The sequence below is a fragment of the Cherax quadricarinatus genome, chromosome 10 (genome assembly GCF_038502225.1).
Source record: "Cherax quadricarinatus isolate ZL_2023a chromosome 10, ASM3850222v1, whole genome shotgun sequence".
Taxonomy (NCBI): domain Eukaryota; kingdom Metazoa; phylum Arthropoda; class Malacostraca; order Decapoda; family Parastacidae; genus Cherax; species Cherax quadricarinatus.
In genome coordinates this window covers 42,432,459-42,449,063 of record NC_091301.1, presented here as the reverse complement: position 1 = coordinate 42,449,063, position 16,605 = coordinate 42,432,459, and the positions used below count along the sequence as shown (strand labels likewise).

Here is a 16,605-nt window from a genome sequence, read left to right as displayed (position 1 = left end):
TTTCATTTATCTTGAAACTGAAATTCATTTTAAGCGCTAAATCCATGTGGATTATTCATCGCAAGACGTGGTGGAGGCTTGATCCTCCGTCTGCTGAACGCTAGACAGACGTGTTTTCTATTATATACTCACTTATTTGTGAATGTAACAATACTCGCTTCAAGTGAGTCATCTGTTTCTTCACGAGGAAATGTAACGTAACTCTGATTATAAACACTTGAAATTATCAGTGTCTGTAAAACACTGGTTGTTTCTCTCTCGAACCAACATAACTAGACGTTATATTTTTAAGTGTAATCAGCGAGGTAGTCAAGCAAATTGACTGGAATATAACAAGTCCCCCTGTGATTTAACTTTCATAAATCATGACGAAAATAAAATAAACACTCGAGCGTGTTGATTTAGGGAAGAAAAGACTGAGAAAAAAAATTATTTCAACCCTTTTACATCTTAACCAAGTTTTTAAAATCTAATCTAAACCTTTCAAATGTAAATCAAAAATTATATCTAATTTAAACCTCTATGTTTGATGCACTCAAACAAGTAGACCTATTTGACGAACCACTGCCATGAGAATCACAAGGTAGAGGAATACAGTGTTAGCTAGATCATTGCCAGAGGAAATAGGCCTCTTTGACCAACTATTTTTTTTGGGGGGGGGGTATTCATGGAAATTTACACATATGTTAAACTGTTTATGATAATTTACTTATGTGTACCTGTATCTAAATGAAATTACAAAACACTGATTTCGATAGTCTGAGTAGATGCCAGTTTGAGGTACGTAGGTGTGAGTGAGAGGTCAATAGGTGCAAGGAAGTGTGAGGTACGTAGGTGCGAGTGAGAGGTCAATAGGTGCAAGGTAGTGTGAGGTACGTACGTGCGAATGAGTCAGGTTGTAAATGCTATGGATGTACCAACAAACTGTAGGAAAGTATACTTGCATGCAGCTCAGGCCGTTTAATAAATGTCCCGAACTGTACACAAGTGTACTTTTCCAGAGTGAATCAATGTGAGATGAGTACGAGTCAGTGTGAGATGAGTACGAACCAGCGTGAGATGAGTACGAACCAGTGTGAGGTGAGTACGAGCCTGTGAGGTGAGTACGAGCCTGTGAGGTGAGTACAAGCCAGTGTGAGGTGAGTACGAACCAGTGTGAGATGAGTACGAGCCAGCGTGAGATGAGTACGAGCCAGTGTGAGATGAGTACGAGCCAGTCTGAGGTGAGTACGAGCCTGTGTGAGGTGAGTACGAACCAGTGTGAGATGAATACGAGCCAGTGTAAGGTGAGTACGAGCCAGTGTAAGGTGAGTACGAACCAGCGTGAGATGAGTACGAGCCAGTGTGAGGTGAGTACGAGCCTGTGTGAGGTGAATACGAACCAGTGTGAGATGAATACGAGCCAGTGTAAGGTGAGTACGAGCCTGTGTGAGGTGAGTACGAACCAGTGTGAGATGAATACGAGCCAGTGTAAGGTGAGTACGAGCCAGTGTAAGGTGAGTACGAACCAGCGTGAGATGAGTACGAGCCAGTGTGAGGTGAATACGAGCCTGTGTGAGGTGAGTACGAACCAGTGTGAGATGAATACGAGCCAGTGTAAGGTGAGTACGAGCCTGTGTGAGGTGAGTACGAACCAGTGTGAGATGAGTACGAGCCAGTGTGAGGTGAGTACGAACCAGTGTGAGATGAATACGAGCCAGCGTGAAATGAGTACGAGCCAGTGTGAGATGAGTACGAGCCAGTCTGAGGTGAGTACGAGCCAGCGTGAGATGAGTACGAGCCAGCGTGAGATGAGTACGAGCCAGTGTGAGGTGAGTACGAGCCAGTGTGAGGTGAGTAGGTGGAAGTGGGGTAGGTGTGAGTCCGCATGAGAGGTAAAGGCATGATAGTGTAAGTGTAGTGTTGTTGTGGACATGATCACCCAGGGTAGGGGAGGGCCAGCCTCCCCCCAGGGAGTGCACGGTAGTTTCTCCTGGGGTGGTGCTCGGTGCTCCACTGTCTCCTTCACTACCAAGAAAGTTTCTCCAGTCACTTGTTACGTAACAACAATCTGAAATCCATATGGTTTTTGGTGTGTACTTCCCTGTGTTGTAGTGTTGTGTACTTCCCTGTGTTGTAGTGTTGTGTACTTCCCTGTGTTGTAGTGTTGTGTACTTCCCTGTGTTGTAGTGTTGTGTACTTCCCTGTGTTGTAGTGTTGTGTACTTCCCTGTGTTGTAGTGTTGTGTACTTCCCTGTGTTGTAGTGTTGTGTACTTCCCTGTGCTATAGTGTTGTGTACTTCCCTGTGCTATAGTGTTGTGTACTTCCCTGTGCTATAGTGTTGTGTACTTCCCTGTGTTCCAGAATTCTCGGTTAGAATATTTCCTCGTACTCCACCACGATACCCAAACTAAACCTGGAGTAATGATAGATATATTCCTTCGTGCACTTCATGTCTGCAACATTACCTGGAGTTTACCTGGAGAGAGTTTCGGGGGTCAACGCCCCCGCGGCCCGGTCTGTGACCAGGCCTCCTGGTGGATCAGCGCCTGATCAACCAGGCTGTTGCTGCTGGCTGCACGCAAGCCAACGTACGAGCCACAGCCCGGCTGATCAGGAACTGACTTTAGGTGCTTGTCCAGTGCCAGCTTGAAGACTGCCAGGGGTCTGTTGGTAATCCCCCTTATGTGTGCTGGGAGGCAGTTGAACAGTCTCGGGCCCCTGACACTTATTGTATGGTCTCTTAACGTGCTAGTGACACCCCTGCTTTTCATTGGGGGGATGGTGCATCGTCTGCCAAGTCTTTTGCTTTCGTAGTGAGTGATTTTCGTGTGCAAGTTCGGTACTAGTCCCTCTAGGATTTTCCAGGTGTATATAATCATGTATCTCTCCCTCCTGCGTTCCAGGGAATACAGGTTTAGAAACCTCAATTATCAAGAATGATCTTTTATCGAACATGTATTTTCTAAACTTTTCTAACGTAACCTAACTTTCACCTCAACTAACCATTATACCACAGAAAGAAAACACCTGCTTAAACTACACCATAAAACTGGAGTACTATGATAGGCTAAATACAAAATGAAAGTACACATCAAATGATACATAACTGTATATTCTGATGTGATTCTTGTTGTTTGGATGACGTTCAGTACTAGTTCCACCGAGAGTCATGTTTGTGTAGGCTGTGTGGCGGGGCCCCTGGCCCTGGGCTCTTCCCTCAGTCCGACTCGAGATTGTTGACGAATAAACGCGATGTTTAGCTCCGAACAGCTTTAGCTAAAGCCGTTCGGAGCGTGACGGCAAGCACCATCGGCGGTTAACCGTCAGTCCAGCTTTTTAACCGCAACAACACTAATATACGCTATTGGAGCTGGAATTACCGCGGCTGCTGGCACCAGACTTGTCCTCCAACTGATCCTCGTTACTAGTTTTGTGTTAGAAGTTTAATTTTTTTATATGATTTTAATAAGTAACATTTTGACAATGTTGTGAAACACTGAGGAAAACTATTTTCAACACTTGAAACCACTTGTTATGAATTCTCAAATGGATAAGCTTTCACGGGTTTCATGAGCAATAATGACTTAATAACGTCTCTCAATGAGCCATGAAATGTAAATAAATGGTTTAGAAAACCGTTAAGTTGATAAATGAGACACTTGTGCAACATTTGTGTATCTTTTGCGCTGGAAACTTTTCTGTCAGACACTCCAGGCAGTCGCTTGTTCAGTCTAATGTAGAGGAAGATGAGGATGTGATGACTCCGACACCACTGTTCAACCTCATCTATCATCACCATATGAGCTCCATCTCTGAGAATATGCTGCACTTTTATCAAGATTGATGGACTGAACACATCAACTCCAGACTGAGTTGCACGAGTCTTATTTATCAGTTATGAAATGAATGAAGAGAAACCATTTCTGTCATATTTCATAATTTTAGTAATGAGGATATATTATTGGGAAGTTTTATAATTAAGTTGGTTCTTAAGTTATTTTCGTAATATGTTACGCAGTTTCATGACAGCCAAGGTCAAGGAAGGACAGTGAAAGGCTGAAGAAGGTCATGGAAATGGGGTGACTTCACCACCAGTATTTTCATTCTCTCTGATCGTTTTTAAATTAAATTTTTCGCCACTGCTATATAAGTGATACTGCTTAACGACATTGTCTGAGTCTTGAATATTTATGTAAATGAATGGTTCAGAGAACCGAAAAATTTATAAATTAGACCCATATGCCACATTTAGGTATCTTTAATGAGGAATCATTTCGCCACACAGTGGCTTCATCAGTCCATACCAAGGAAGATGGTGAAGAACAGGAGGAGTTTGAGGTAATCAGTCCCTCAGCCTTGAGTCGATGTGATCATGTAAGGATGATCATGTAAGGATGATCATGTAAGGATGATCATATAAGGATGATCATGTAAGGATGATCATGTAAGGATGATCATGTAAGGATGATCATGTAAGGATGATCATGTAAGGATGATCATGTAAGGATGATCATATAAGGATGATCATATAAGGATGATCATATAAGGATGATCATGTAAGGATGATCATATAAGGATGATCATATAAGGATGATCATGTAAGGATGATCATGTAAGGGTGATCATGTAAGGGTGATCATGTAAGGATGATCATGTAAGGATGATCATATAAGGATGATCATGTAAGGGTGATCATGTAAGGGTGATCATGTAAGGATGATCATGTAAGGGTGATCATGTAAGGGTGATCATGTAAGGATGATCATGTAAGGATGATCATGTAAGGGTGATCATGTAAGGGTGATCATGTAAGGGTGATCATGTAAGGGTGATCATGTAAGGGTGATCATGTAAGGATGATCATGTAAGGATGATCATGTAAGGGTGATCATGTAAGGATGATCATGTAAGGATGATCATGTAAGGGTGATCATGTAAGGGTGATCATGTAAGGGTGATCATGTAAGGGTGATCATGTAAGGGTGATCATGTAAGGATGATCATGTAAGGATGATCATGTAAGGGTGATCATATAAGGGTGATCATGTTAGGGTGATCATATAAGGGTGATCATGTAAGGATGATCATGTAAGGATGATCATATTAGGATGATCATGCAAGGGTGATCATATAAGGGTGAACATGTTAGGGTGATCATGTAAGGGTGATCATGTAAGGATGATCATGTAAGGATGATCATATAAGGAGATCATGTAAGGATGATCATGTAAGGATGATCATGTAAGGATGATCATGTAAGTATGATCATGTAAGGGTGATCATGTAAGGATGATCATGTAAGGGTGATCATGTAAGGGTGATCATGTAAGGATGATCATGTAAGGATGATCATGTAAGGGTGATCATGTAAGGATGATCATGTAAGGATGATCATATAAGGATGATCATGTAAGGATGATCATGTAAGGGTGATCATGTAAGGATGATCATGTAAGGATGATCATATAAGGAGATCATGTAAGTATGATCATGTAAGGATGATCATGTAAGGATGATCATATAAGGAGATCATGTAAGTATGATCATGTAAGGGTGATCATGTAAGGGTGATCATGTAAGGATGATCATGTAAGGATGATCATGTAAGGATGATCATGTAAGTATGATCATGTAAGGGTGATCATGTAAGGATGTAAGGGTGATCATGTAAGGATGATCATGTATGATCATGTAAGGGTGATCATGTAAGGATGATCATGTAAGGATGATCATATAAGGATGATCATGTAAGGATGATCATGGGGTGATGATCATATAAGTATCATGTAAGGATGATCATGTAAGGATGATCATGTAAGGATGATCATGTAAGGATGATCATGTAAGGGTGATCATGTAAGGGTCATGTAAGGATGATCATGTAAGGGTGATCATGGATGATCATGTAAGGATGATCATGATGATCATGTAAGGATGATCATGTAAGGATGATCATGTAAGGATGATCATGTAAGGGTGATCATGTAAGGATGATCATGTAAGGATGATCATGTAAGGGTGATCATGTAAGGATGATCATGTAAGGATGATCATGTAAGGGTGATCATGTAAGGATGATCATGTAAGGATGATCATGTAAGGATGATCATGTAAGGATGATCATGTAAGGGTGATCATGTAAGGATGATCATGTAAGGGTGATCATGTAAGGGTGATCATGTAAGGATGATCATGTAAGGATGATCATGTAAGGGTGATCATGTAAGGGTGATCATGTAAGGATGATCATGTAAGGGTGATCATGTAAGGGTGATCATGTAAGGGTGATCATGTAAGGGTGATCATGTAAGGATGATCATGTAAGGGTGATGTAAGGATCATGTAAGGGTGATCATGTAAGGGTGATCATGTAAGGATGATCATGTAAGGATGATCATGTAAGGGTGATCATGTAAGGGTGATCATGTAAGGATGATCATGTAAGGGTGATCATGTAAGGGTGATCATGTAAGGGTGATCATGTATGGATGATCATGTAAGGGTGATCATGTAAGGGTGATCATATTAGGATGATCATGTAAGGATGATCATATAAGGATGATCATGTAAGGATGATCATGTAAGGATGATCATGTAAGGGTGATCATGTAAGGATGATCATGTAAGGATGATCATGTAAGGATGATCATGTAAGGATGATCATGTAAGGATGATCATATAAGGATGATCATGTAAGGATGATCATGTAAGGATGATCATGTAAGGATGATCATGTAAGGATGATCATGTAAGGATGATCATGTAAGGGTGATCATGTAAGGATGATCACGTAAGGATGATCATGTAAGGGTGATCATTTAAGGGTGATCACGTAAGGATGATCATGCATGGATGATCACGTAAGGGTGATCATGTAAGGATGGTCATGTAAGGATGGTCATGTAAGGGTGATCATGTAAGGATGATCATGTAAGAGTGATCATGTAAGGATGATCATGTAAGGGTGATCATGTAAGGATGATCACGTAAGGGTGATCATGTAAGGGTGATCATGTAAGGATGATCATGTAAGGATGATCACGTAAGGATGATCATGTAAGAGTGATCATGTAAGGGTGATCATGTAAGGGTGATCATGTAAGGATGATCATGTAAGGATGATCACGTAAGGATGATCATGTAAGAGTGATCATGTAAGGGTGATCATGTAAGGGTGATCATGTAAGGATGATCACGTAAGGATGATCATGTAAGAGTGATCATGTAAGGGTGATCATGTAAGGGTGATCATGTAAGGGTGATCATGTAAGGGTGATCATGCAATGATGATCACGTAAGGATGATCATGTAAGAGTGATCATGTAAGGGTGATCATGTAAGGGTGATCACATAAGGATGTTCATGTAAAGGTGATCATGTAAGGGTTATCATGTAAGGGTGAAGTGGGAAGTATTGCAATAGTATGTTGTGTCTGTATCACATATTTACAAAGTAGTCTGTTAACTCAGTCAGCTGGACTGTGTTTGTGAGAAACTTTTGATTCTTATACATGGTAGAATCTTCATATATTGGCAGGTTGGAGCTTGGAAAAAGTGCACTGACTATTATAAGAATGGAAACTTAGTGGAAGTGTTATTATCACAGCACTTCCTGATTTTTAGTGATCCGTCCAAGAAGAATCAGTGAAAGAATCATAGTTTAGTGGGGGAGTTATGGAGAGAAGATTAATTATGGCTTCTGTGAAGGCGAGGAATACATCTATTTGCTAACAACTGTGACCAGAGGTGTGTTATAGGAGGGATTTGTGTGATGGGAAGTGTGTGACGGGAGGCGTGTGACGAGAGGTGTGTGACAGGTGGGAGCCATTATGGTGTCTTCTCTGTTATTCCTGCCTGGCTGGAGATCTGTTAAAAGGTATTTGCAGCATGTGTAATGGTACATTATACACACCTGTCATCCACGGGAGGTGTTACTGTCGAGGCGGACGGCCATTCATCTCTTTTTCTTTACTGTTACAGGTGTGGACGGCGACTTGTACGTGGGCGGCGGCTTGGGCGTGGGCGGCGGCTTGGGCGTGGGCGGCGGCGGCAGGGATGCATAGTGTGGGTCAGGTTATGGCTCGTGAGGTCCTTAATAACGTCAATAACATTAACTCAGCCCACTACAATGTATCCAGCACAGGTGAACCAAGTTAGAAACTTTCGCCTGTACTTCCAACAGTATCAGTTTTATACCGAATGTCTGGACGCGCGTGAATAGATCACAAATAAATTTTTTTTCACCTTGCAACTTCAGTATCTCCCATCTCTCTCTCTCTCTCTCTCTCTCTCTCTCTCTCTCTCTCTCTCTCTCTTTCTCTCTCTCTCTCTCTCTCTTCCACTCTTCCTACCTACATGTACACGCTTCTACCTACATATCCGTGCTTCCAAATTATATGTACACGCTTCGTACTAACACGTACACGCTTCCTACTAACACGTACATGCTTCGTACTAATACGTACACGCTTCGTACTAACACGTACACGCTTCCTACTAACACGTACACGCTTCCTACTAACACGTACACGCTTCCTACTAACACGTACACGCTTCGTACTAACACGTACACGCTTCCTACTAACACGTACACGCTTCCTACTAACACGTACACGCTTCCTACTAACACGTACACGCTTCCTACTAACACGTACACGCTTCCTACTAACACGTACACGCTTCCTACTAACACGTGCATCCGTGCCACTATTGTCTTAGAGCACATCAGTGCACTTCGCAGACGTGGAGTGCAGTTAAAAGAGAGAGAGACAGAGAGAGAGACACACAGAGAGAGAGATAGAGAGAGAGAGAGAGAGAGAGAGAGAGAGAGAGAGAGAGAGAGAGAGAGAGACTAATCCCTTAAGAATAATGCATACATTACAACAAAGGTAATAATTTTATTTCTTAAAGGGGGTGGATAGGTTAGCCAGTGGAAGGCATCGGTCAGATGACCAAAAGCTCCAGTGGCGGGTCATCATATGACTAAGACTCGAAACACTTGTCCTGTTTCCTAACCAGTCTTACCTAACCTCACCTAACATTACAATAGGCTCTTGCATAAGTATTTAGAGAAGACACGCGAGCCAATACTGTGAGTGTCCAATAATGGGCTTGTGTGTATAGATGTTGAAAAGCCCTAATGTTCCCCTTAACCAATCTCATGTACCAAGGGCTCTTCTAGTGGTCTCTCATACCAACGACTTCCCAGCTACTGATGCGTCACTTACATTTTCACTTTCCGACCCAAAACTGTATTTCTACTCATTCCGCTTCCCCGTCACTCTCCACTGCACTGTCATCAAGTGTAATGGCATCACAACTGGTAACCTCCGGAGTATAGGTAAGTGAGCCACGAGGATTTACAGACTCCGTGACCGTCACTGTAGGCTGAATTATCTGCTGGGTATTAATGCTGTGGGAAATATCTTTAGATGGCACAGCATGAGGTGATTCGATTCCGCAGTGGCCTATATAATGTGTGGTCCATATAATGTGAAGGATTAGAGTGGTCGTTGAAAGTCCCTTCCCATTATGAGAAGTAAGAACACTTCTTGATAGAGAAGAGGTAGCAACTGTCCTTTCTGGAATAACAATAGGTGAAATGACTCACGATATCGTAATGACACGACTGTAAACAAACCATACCACGGGTGGGGTTAGAACCCGCGATCAGAGTGAGTATGTACATACAAAGCGAAATAATCACCAGCTAATTTTTTTTTTTTTTTTTGCGATTGCGATTATAGGTAACTTTATGTGAATTTCAGAACTGGTTGAAGGTCTCAATGGGATGAATGTCTGTCCTTCAGTTTGAAGCTTAGGGTGACCCAGAAGAGGAATGTTGGGTCTGTTTATCTGAGCAGTATTTAGTTGGATTATCAATGTTGGTATTAGGTAAGGAAGGAAGGCGGTAGAATTCATGGCAGGAGTGTTGACCTGCTGCTGCAAGGTGCTGGCTTGCGCCTTTGCAGTCTCATTATCCCTAACAGCAGCCTTGTTTCATGAACATTGGAAAGAACCTTCAGTGTGGCTCTGGAAACAGAAAACACATTACAGATTAGTTTTTCAGGTGCACTCTGCCACCGTAAGAAGGAATTTGTTTGTTGAGTAGTCATATCTGAATCATTCAAAACAATGTTAGATTCTCAGAATGCTGCTCCCTAGATACTAGGTGAGGCTCACAGCGTGATCCGATACAAGATAGCATTTTTGTGTCTTCACACTTGTTCAAAGTATCCTTGAATTGTCCGATTTGTTGTATTAAGAATCTTATAAACTCTAATGGCTTTCACTTCTTTGTTTGCTGTTTGACTCGAGGTATTGTGACTTGTGCCACTCAAGGTACTGTGACTTTTATTCTTTAAAACTAGTATTCCCATCTAAGGCGTGTTATTTCTAACAGATATGAGCAATGACTGGATGCTAATGTTAGGACGAGACCCGATTGAGTTGGCAGGGCTTCAAGAGGGCGATATCCTGCCTTCCCCTGAGAGTAGTAGCTGGCAAAACAAGGTAAGTTCATGCCAGCTGCTGTAGTGAGATCGTGGTACACTTGAATAAGGCACATGCGCACCTCTACGGTATCTTTACTGTCAACAATAAAGATACCTAAGTGTTGCAAATATGTCTTAATTATGAAGATTAGACGGTGTTTCTATGAAGTAACTTTTGTGACTAATTTCAGTATTCCTGTAAAGAGTTTATTACCACTGTAACATGTTATGTTAACACGATGTAGGGGGCCTCTTCCCTGGACTCATTATGTGCATCTGTAATCTAGATTACTACCATTCTCACAGCTGCTGAATCTTTCATGTTATCTTCGTTGCCTTTCTGAAGTCTCCCGGGTCAGGCTGACCTTGTATGAGCTCCACTGTGATGAACTGTGACAAGGAAACATAGCTAGCTTTTGTTCCCACTGTGTACCTATCTTAAAGAATAAGGTAGTAGTACACTGCTGATGTAACAAAACCATTATACCAACTAGTCGAATATTTCTTGATATTTTTCCTCTGGTGATTATCGTAATGGAGTTATTAACATAATTTAAGGTTATTAATATAAATAAGAGTTTATTATATATATTATAACCTTGGGCGAAACATCACTAGGACGTCGTAAAGCCTCAAACTTCAACTAACTTTAATTACATTAATAATATTGAGGACGCAAAATTTTGTTTATAAAGGAAATCATAACTTACGTAATACACATAAATTATTTAATAAGAATATTATCACTTTCAAAATATACAGTATGATCAGATGTCCTAAAATAAGTTAACACCACCAGGTATACTGGTACCACCAGGTATACTGGTAACACCACCAGGTATACTGGTAACACCACCAGGTATACTGGTAACACCACCAGGTATACTGGTAGCACCACCAGGTATACTGGTAACACCACCAGGTATACTGGTAACACCACCAGGTATACTGGTAACACCACCAGGTATACTGGTAACACCACCAGGTATACTGGTAACACCACCAGGTATACTGGTAACACCACCAGGTATACTGGTAACACCACCAGGTATACTGGTAACACCACCAGGTATACTGGTAACACCACCAGGTATACTGGTAACACCACCAGGTATACTGGTAACACCACCAGGTATACTGGTAACACCACCAGGTATACTGGTAACACCACCAGGTATACTGGTAACACCACCAGGTATACTGGTAACACCACCAGGTATACTGGTAACACCACCAGGTATACTGGTAACACCACCAGGTATACTGGTAGCACCACCAGGTATACTGGTAACACCACCAGGTATACTGGTAACACCACCGGGTATACTGGTAACACCACCAGGTATACTGGTAACACCACCAGGTATACTGGTAACACCACTGGTAACACCACCAGGTATACTGGTAACACCACCAGGTATACTGGTAACACCACCGGGTATACTGGTAACACCACCAGGTATACTGGTAACACCACCATGTATACTGGTAACACCACCGGGTATACTGGTAACCAGGTATACTGGTAACACCACCAGGTATACTGGTAACACCACCAGGTATACTGGTAACACCACCAGGTATACTGGTAACACCACCAGGTATACTGGTAACACCACCAGGTATACTGGTAACACCACCAGGTATACTGGTAACACCACCAGGTATACTGGTATATACTGGTAACACCACCAGGTATACTGGTAACACCACCAGGTATACTGGTAACACCACCAGGTATACTGGTAACACCACCAGGTATACTGGTAACACCACCAGGTATACTGGTAACACCACCAGGTATACTGGTAACACCACCAGGTATACTGGTAACACCACCAGGTATACTGGTAACACCACCAGGTATACTGGTAACACCACCAGGTATACTGGTAACACCACCAGGTATACTGGTAACACCACCAGGTATACTGGTAACACCACCAGGTATACTGGTAACACCACCAGGTATACTGGTAACACCACCAGGTATACTGGTAACACCACCAGGTATACTGGTAACACCACCAGGTATACTGGTAACACCACCAGGTATACTGGTAACACCACCGGGTATACTGGTAACACCACCAGGTATACTGGTAACACCACCAGGTATACTGGTAACACCACCAGGTATACTGGTAACACCACCAGGTATACTGGTAACACCACCAGGTATACTGGTAACACCACCAGGTATACTGGTAACACCACCAGGTATACTGGTAACACCACCAGGTATACTGGTACCACCACCAGGTATACTGGTAACACCACCAGGTATACTGGTAACACCACCAGGTATACTGGTAACACCACCAGGGTAACACCACCAGGTATACTGTATACTGGTATACTGGTACCACCACCAGGTATACTGGTAACACCACCAGGTATACTGGTAACACCACCAGGTATACTGGTAACACCACCAGGTATACTGGTAACACCACCAGGTATACTGGTAACACCACCAGGTATACTGGTAACACCACCAGGTATACTGGTAACACCACCAGGTATACTGGTAGCACCACCAGGTATACTGGTAACACCACCAGGTATACTGGTAACACCACCAGGTATACTGGTAACACCACCAGGTATACTGGTAACACCACCAGGTATACTGGTAGCACCACCAGGTATACTGGTAACACCACCAGGTATACTGGTAACACCACCAGGTATACTGGTAACACCACCAGGTATACTGGTAACACCACCGGGTATACTGGTACCACCACTGGTACAGGTATACTGGGAACACCACCAGGTATACTGGTAGCACCACCAGGTATACTGGTAACACCACCAGGTATACTGGTAACACCACCAGGTATACTGGTAACACCACCAGGTATACTGGTAACACCACCAGGTATACTGGTAACACCACCAGGTATACTGGTAACACCACCGGGTATACTGGTAACACCACCAGGTATACTGGTAACACCACCAGGTATACTGGTAACACCACCAGGTATACTGGTACCACCACCAGGTATACTGGTAACACCACCGGGTATACTGGTAACACCACCATGTATACTGGTAACACCACCGGGTATACTGGTAACACCACCAGGTATACTGGTAACACCACCATGTATACTGGTAACACCACCGGGTATACTGGTAACACCACCAGGTATACTGGTAACACCACCAGGTATACTGGTAACACCACCAGGTATACTGGTAACACCACCAGGTATACTGGTAACACCACCAGGTATACTGGTAACACCACCAGGTATACTGGTATATACTGGTAACACCACCAGGTATACTGGTAACACCACCAGGTATACTGGTAACACCACCAGGTATACTGGTAACACCACCAGGTATACTGGTAACACCACCAGGTATACTGGTAACACCACCAGGTATACTGGTAACACCACCAGGTATACTGGTAACACCACCAGGTATACTGGTAACACCACCAGGTATGCTGGTCACACGAGCTGGTATACTGGTAACACCACCAGGGTATACTGGTAACACCACCAGGTATACTGGTAACACCACCAGGTATACTGGTAACACCACCAGGTATACTGGTATACTGGTATCACCACCAGGTATACTGGTAACACCACCAGGTATACTGGTAACACCACCAGGTATACTGGTAACACCACCAGGTATACTGGTAACACCACCAGGTATACTGGTAACACCACCAGGTATACTGGTAACACCACCAGGTATACTGGTAACACCACCAGGTATACTGGTAACACCACCAGGTATACTGGTAACACCACCAGGTATACTGGTAACACCACCAGGTATACTGGTAACACCACCAGGTATACTGGTAACACCACCAGGTATACTGGTACCACCACCAGGTATACTGGTACCACCACCAGGTATACTGGTAACACCACCAGGTATACTGGAACCACCAGGTATACTGGTACCACCACCAGGTATACTGGTACCACCACCAGGTATACTGGTAACACCACCAGGTATACTGGTAACACCACCAGGTATACTGGTAACACCACCAGGTATACTGGTAACACCACCAGGTATACTGGTAACACCACCAGGTATACTGGTAACACCACCAGGTATACTGGTAACACCACCGGGTATACTGGTAACACCACCAGGTATACTGGTAACACCACCAGGTATACTGGTAACACCACCAGGTATACTGGTAACACCACCAGGTATACTGGTAACACCACCAGGTATACTGGTAACACCACCAGGTATACTGGTAACACCACCAGGTATACTGGTAACACCACCAGGTATACTGGTAACACCACCAGGTATACTGGTAACACCACCAGGTATACTGGTAACACCACCAGGTATACTGGTAACACCACCAGGTATACTGGTAACACCACCAGGTATACTGGTAACACCACCAGGTATACTGGTACCACCACCAGGTATACTGGTAACACCACCAGGTATACTGGTAACACCACCAGGTATACTGGTAACACCACCAGGTATACTGGTAACACCACCAGGTATACTGGTAACACCACCAGGTATACTGGTAACACCACCAGGTATACTGGTAACACCACCAGGTATAGTGGTAACACCACCACTGGTAACACCACCAGGTATACTGGTAACACCACCAGGTATACTGGTAACACCACCAGGTATACTGGTACCACCAGGTATACTGGTAACACCACCAGGTATACTGGTAACACCACCAGGTATACTGGTAACACCACCAGGTATACTGGTAACACCACCAGGTATACTGGTAACACCACCAGGTATACTGGTAACACCACCAGGTATACTGGTAACACCACCAGGTATACTGGTAACACCACCAGGTATACTGGTAACACCACCAGGTATACTGGTAACACCACCAGGTATACTGGTAACACCACCAGGTATACTGGTAACACCACCAGGTATACTGGTAACACCACCAGGTATACTGGTAACACCACCAGGTATACTGGTAACACCACCACCACCAGGTATACTGGTAACACCACCAGGTATACTGGTAACACCACCAGGTATACTGGTAACACCACCAGGTATACTGGTAACACCACCAGGTATACTGGTATACTGGTAACACCACCTGGTATACTGGTAACACCACCAGGTATACTGGTAACACCACCAGGTATACTGGTAACACCACCAGGTATACTGGTAACACCACCAGGTATACTGGTAACACCACCAGGTATACTGGTAACACCACCAGGTATACTGGTAACACCACCAGGTATACTGGTAACACCACCAGGTATACTGGTAACACCACCAGGTATACTGGTAACACCACCAGGTATACTGGTAACACCACCAGGTATACTGGTAACACCACCAGGTATACTGGTAACACCACCAGGTATACTGGTAACACCACCAGGTATACTGGTAACACCAGGTATACTGGTAACACCACCAGGTATACTGGTAACACCACCAGGTATACTGGTAACACCACCAGGTATACTGGTAACACCACCAGGTATACTGGTAACACCACCAGGTATACTGGTAACACCACCAGGTATACTGGTAACACCACCAGGTATACTGGTAACACCACCAGGTATACTGGTAACACCACCAGGTATACTGGTAACACCACCAGGTATACTGGTAACACCACCAGGTATACTGGTAACACCACCAGGTATACTGGTAACACCACCAGGTATACTGGTAACACCACCAGGTATACTGGTAACACCACCAGGTATACTGGTAACACCACCAGGTATACTGGTAACACCACCAGGTATACTGGTAACACCACCAGGTATACTGGTAACACCACCAGGTATACTGGTAACACCACCAGGTATACTGGTAACACCACCAGGTATACTGGTAACACCACCAGGTATACTGGTAACACCACCAGGTATACTGGTAACACCACCAGGTATACTGGTAACACCACCAGGTATACTGGTAACACCACCAGGTATACTGGTAACACCACCAGGTATACTGGTAACACCACCAGGTATACTGGTAACACCACCAGGTATACTGGTAACACCACCAGGTATACTGGTAACACCACCAGGTATACTGGTAACACCACCAGGTATACTGGTAACACCACCAGGTATACTGGTAACAC

The 16,605-nt window shown here is 43.6% G+C and overlaps 1 protein-coding gene across 3 annotated transcripts in view; it reads left to right on the top strand.

The window, feature by feature from the left end:
* Positions 1 to 7,854: 7,854 nt before the first annotated feature.
* The window catches only part of LOC128688058 (astacin-like metalloprotease toxin 3), a 99,510-nt gene continuing 90,759 nt past the window's right edge, over positions 7,855 to 16,605 (top strand). For 2 of the 3 annotated variants that reach the window (XM_070083796.1, XM_070083795.1), the window contains exons 1-2: positions 7,855 to 8,125; positions 10,385 to 10,494. In XM_070083796.1, the coding sequence (XP_069939897.1) occupies positions 7,870 to 8,125; positions 10,385 to 10,494 (366 nt within the window). In that variant the 5' untranslated portion in view covers positions 7,855 to 7,869. The remainder of the gene's footprint in view (positions 8,126 to 10,384; positions 10,495 to 16,605) is intronic. The other variant, XM_070083797.1, reaches the window with a different exon arrangement.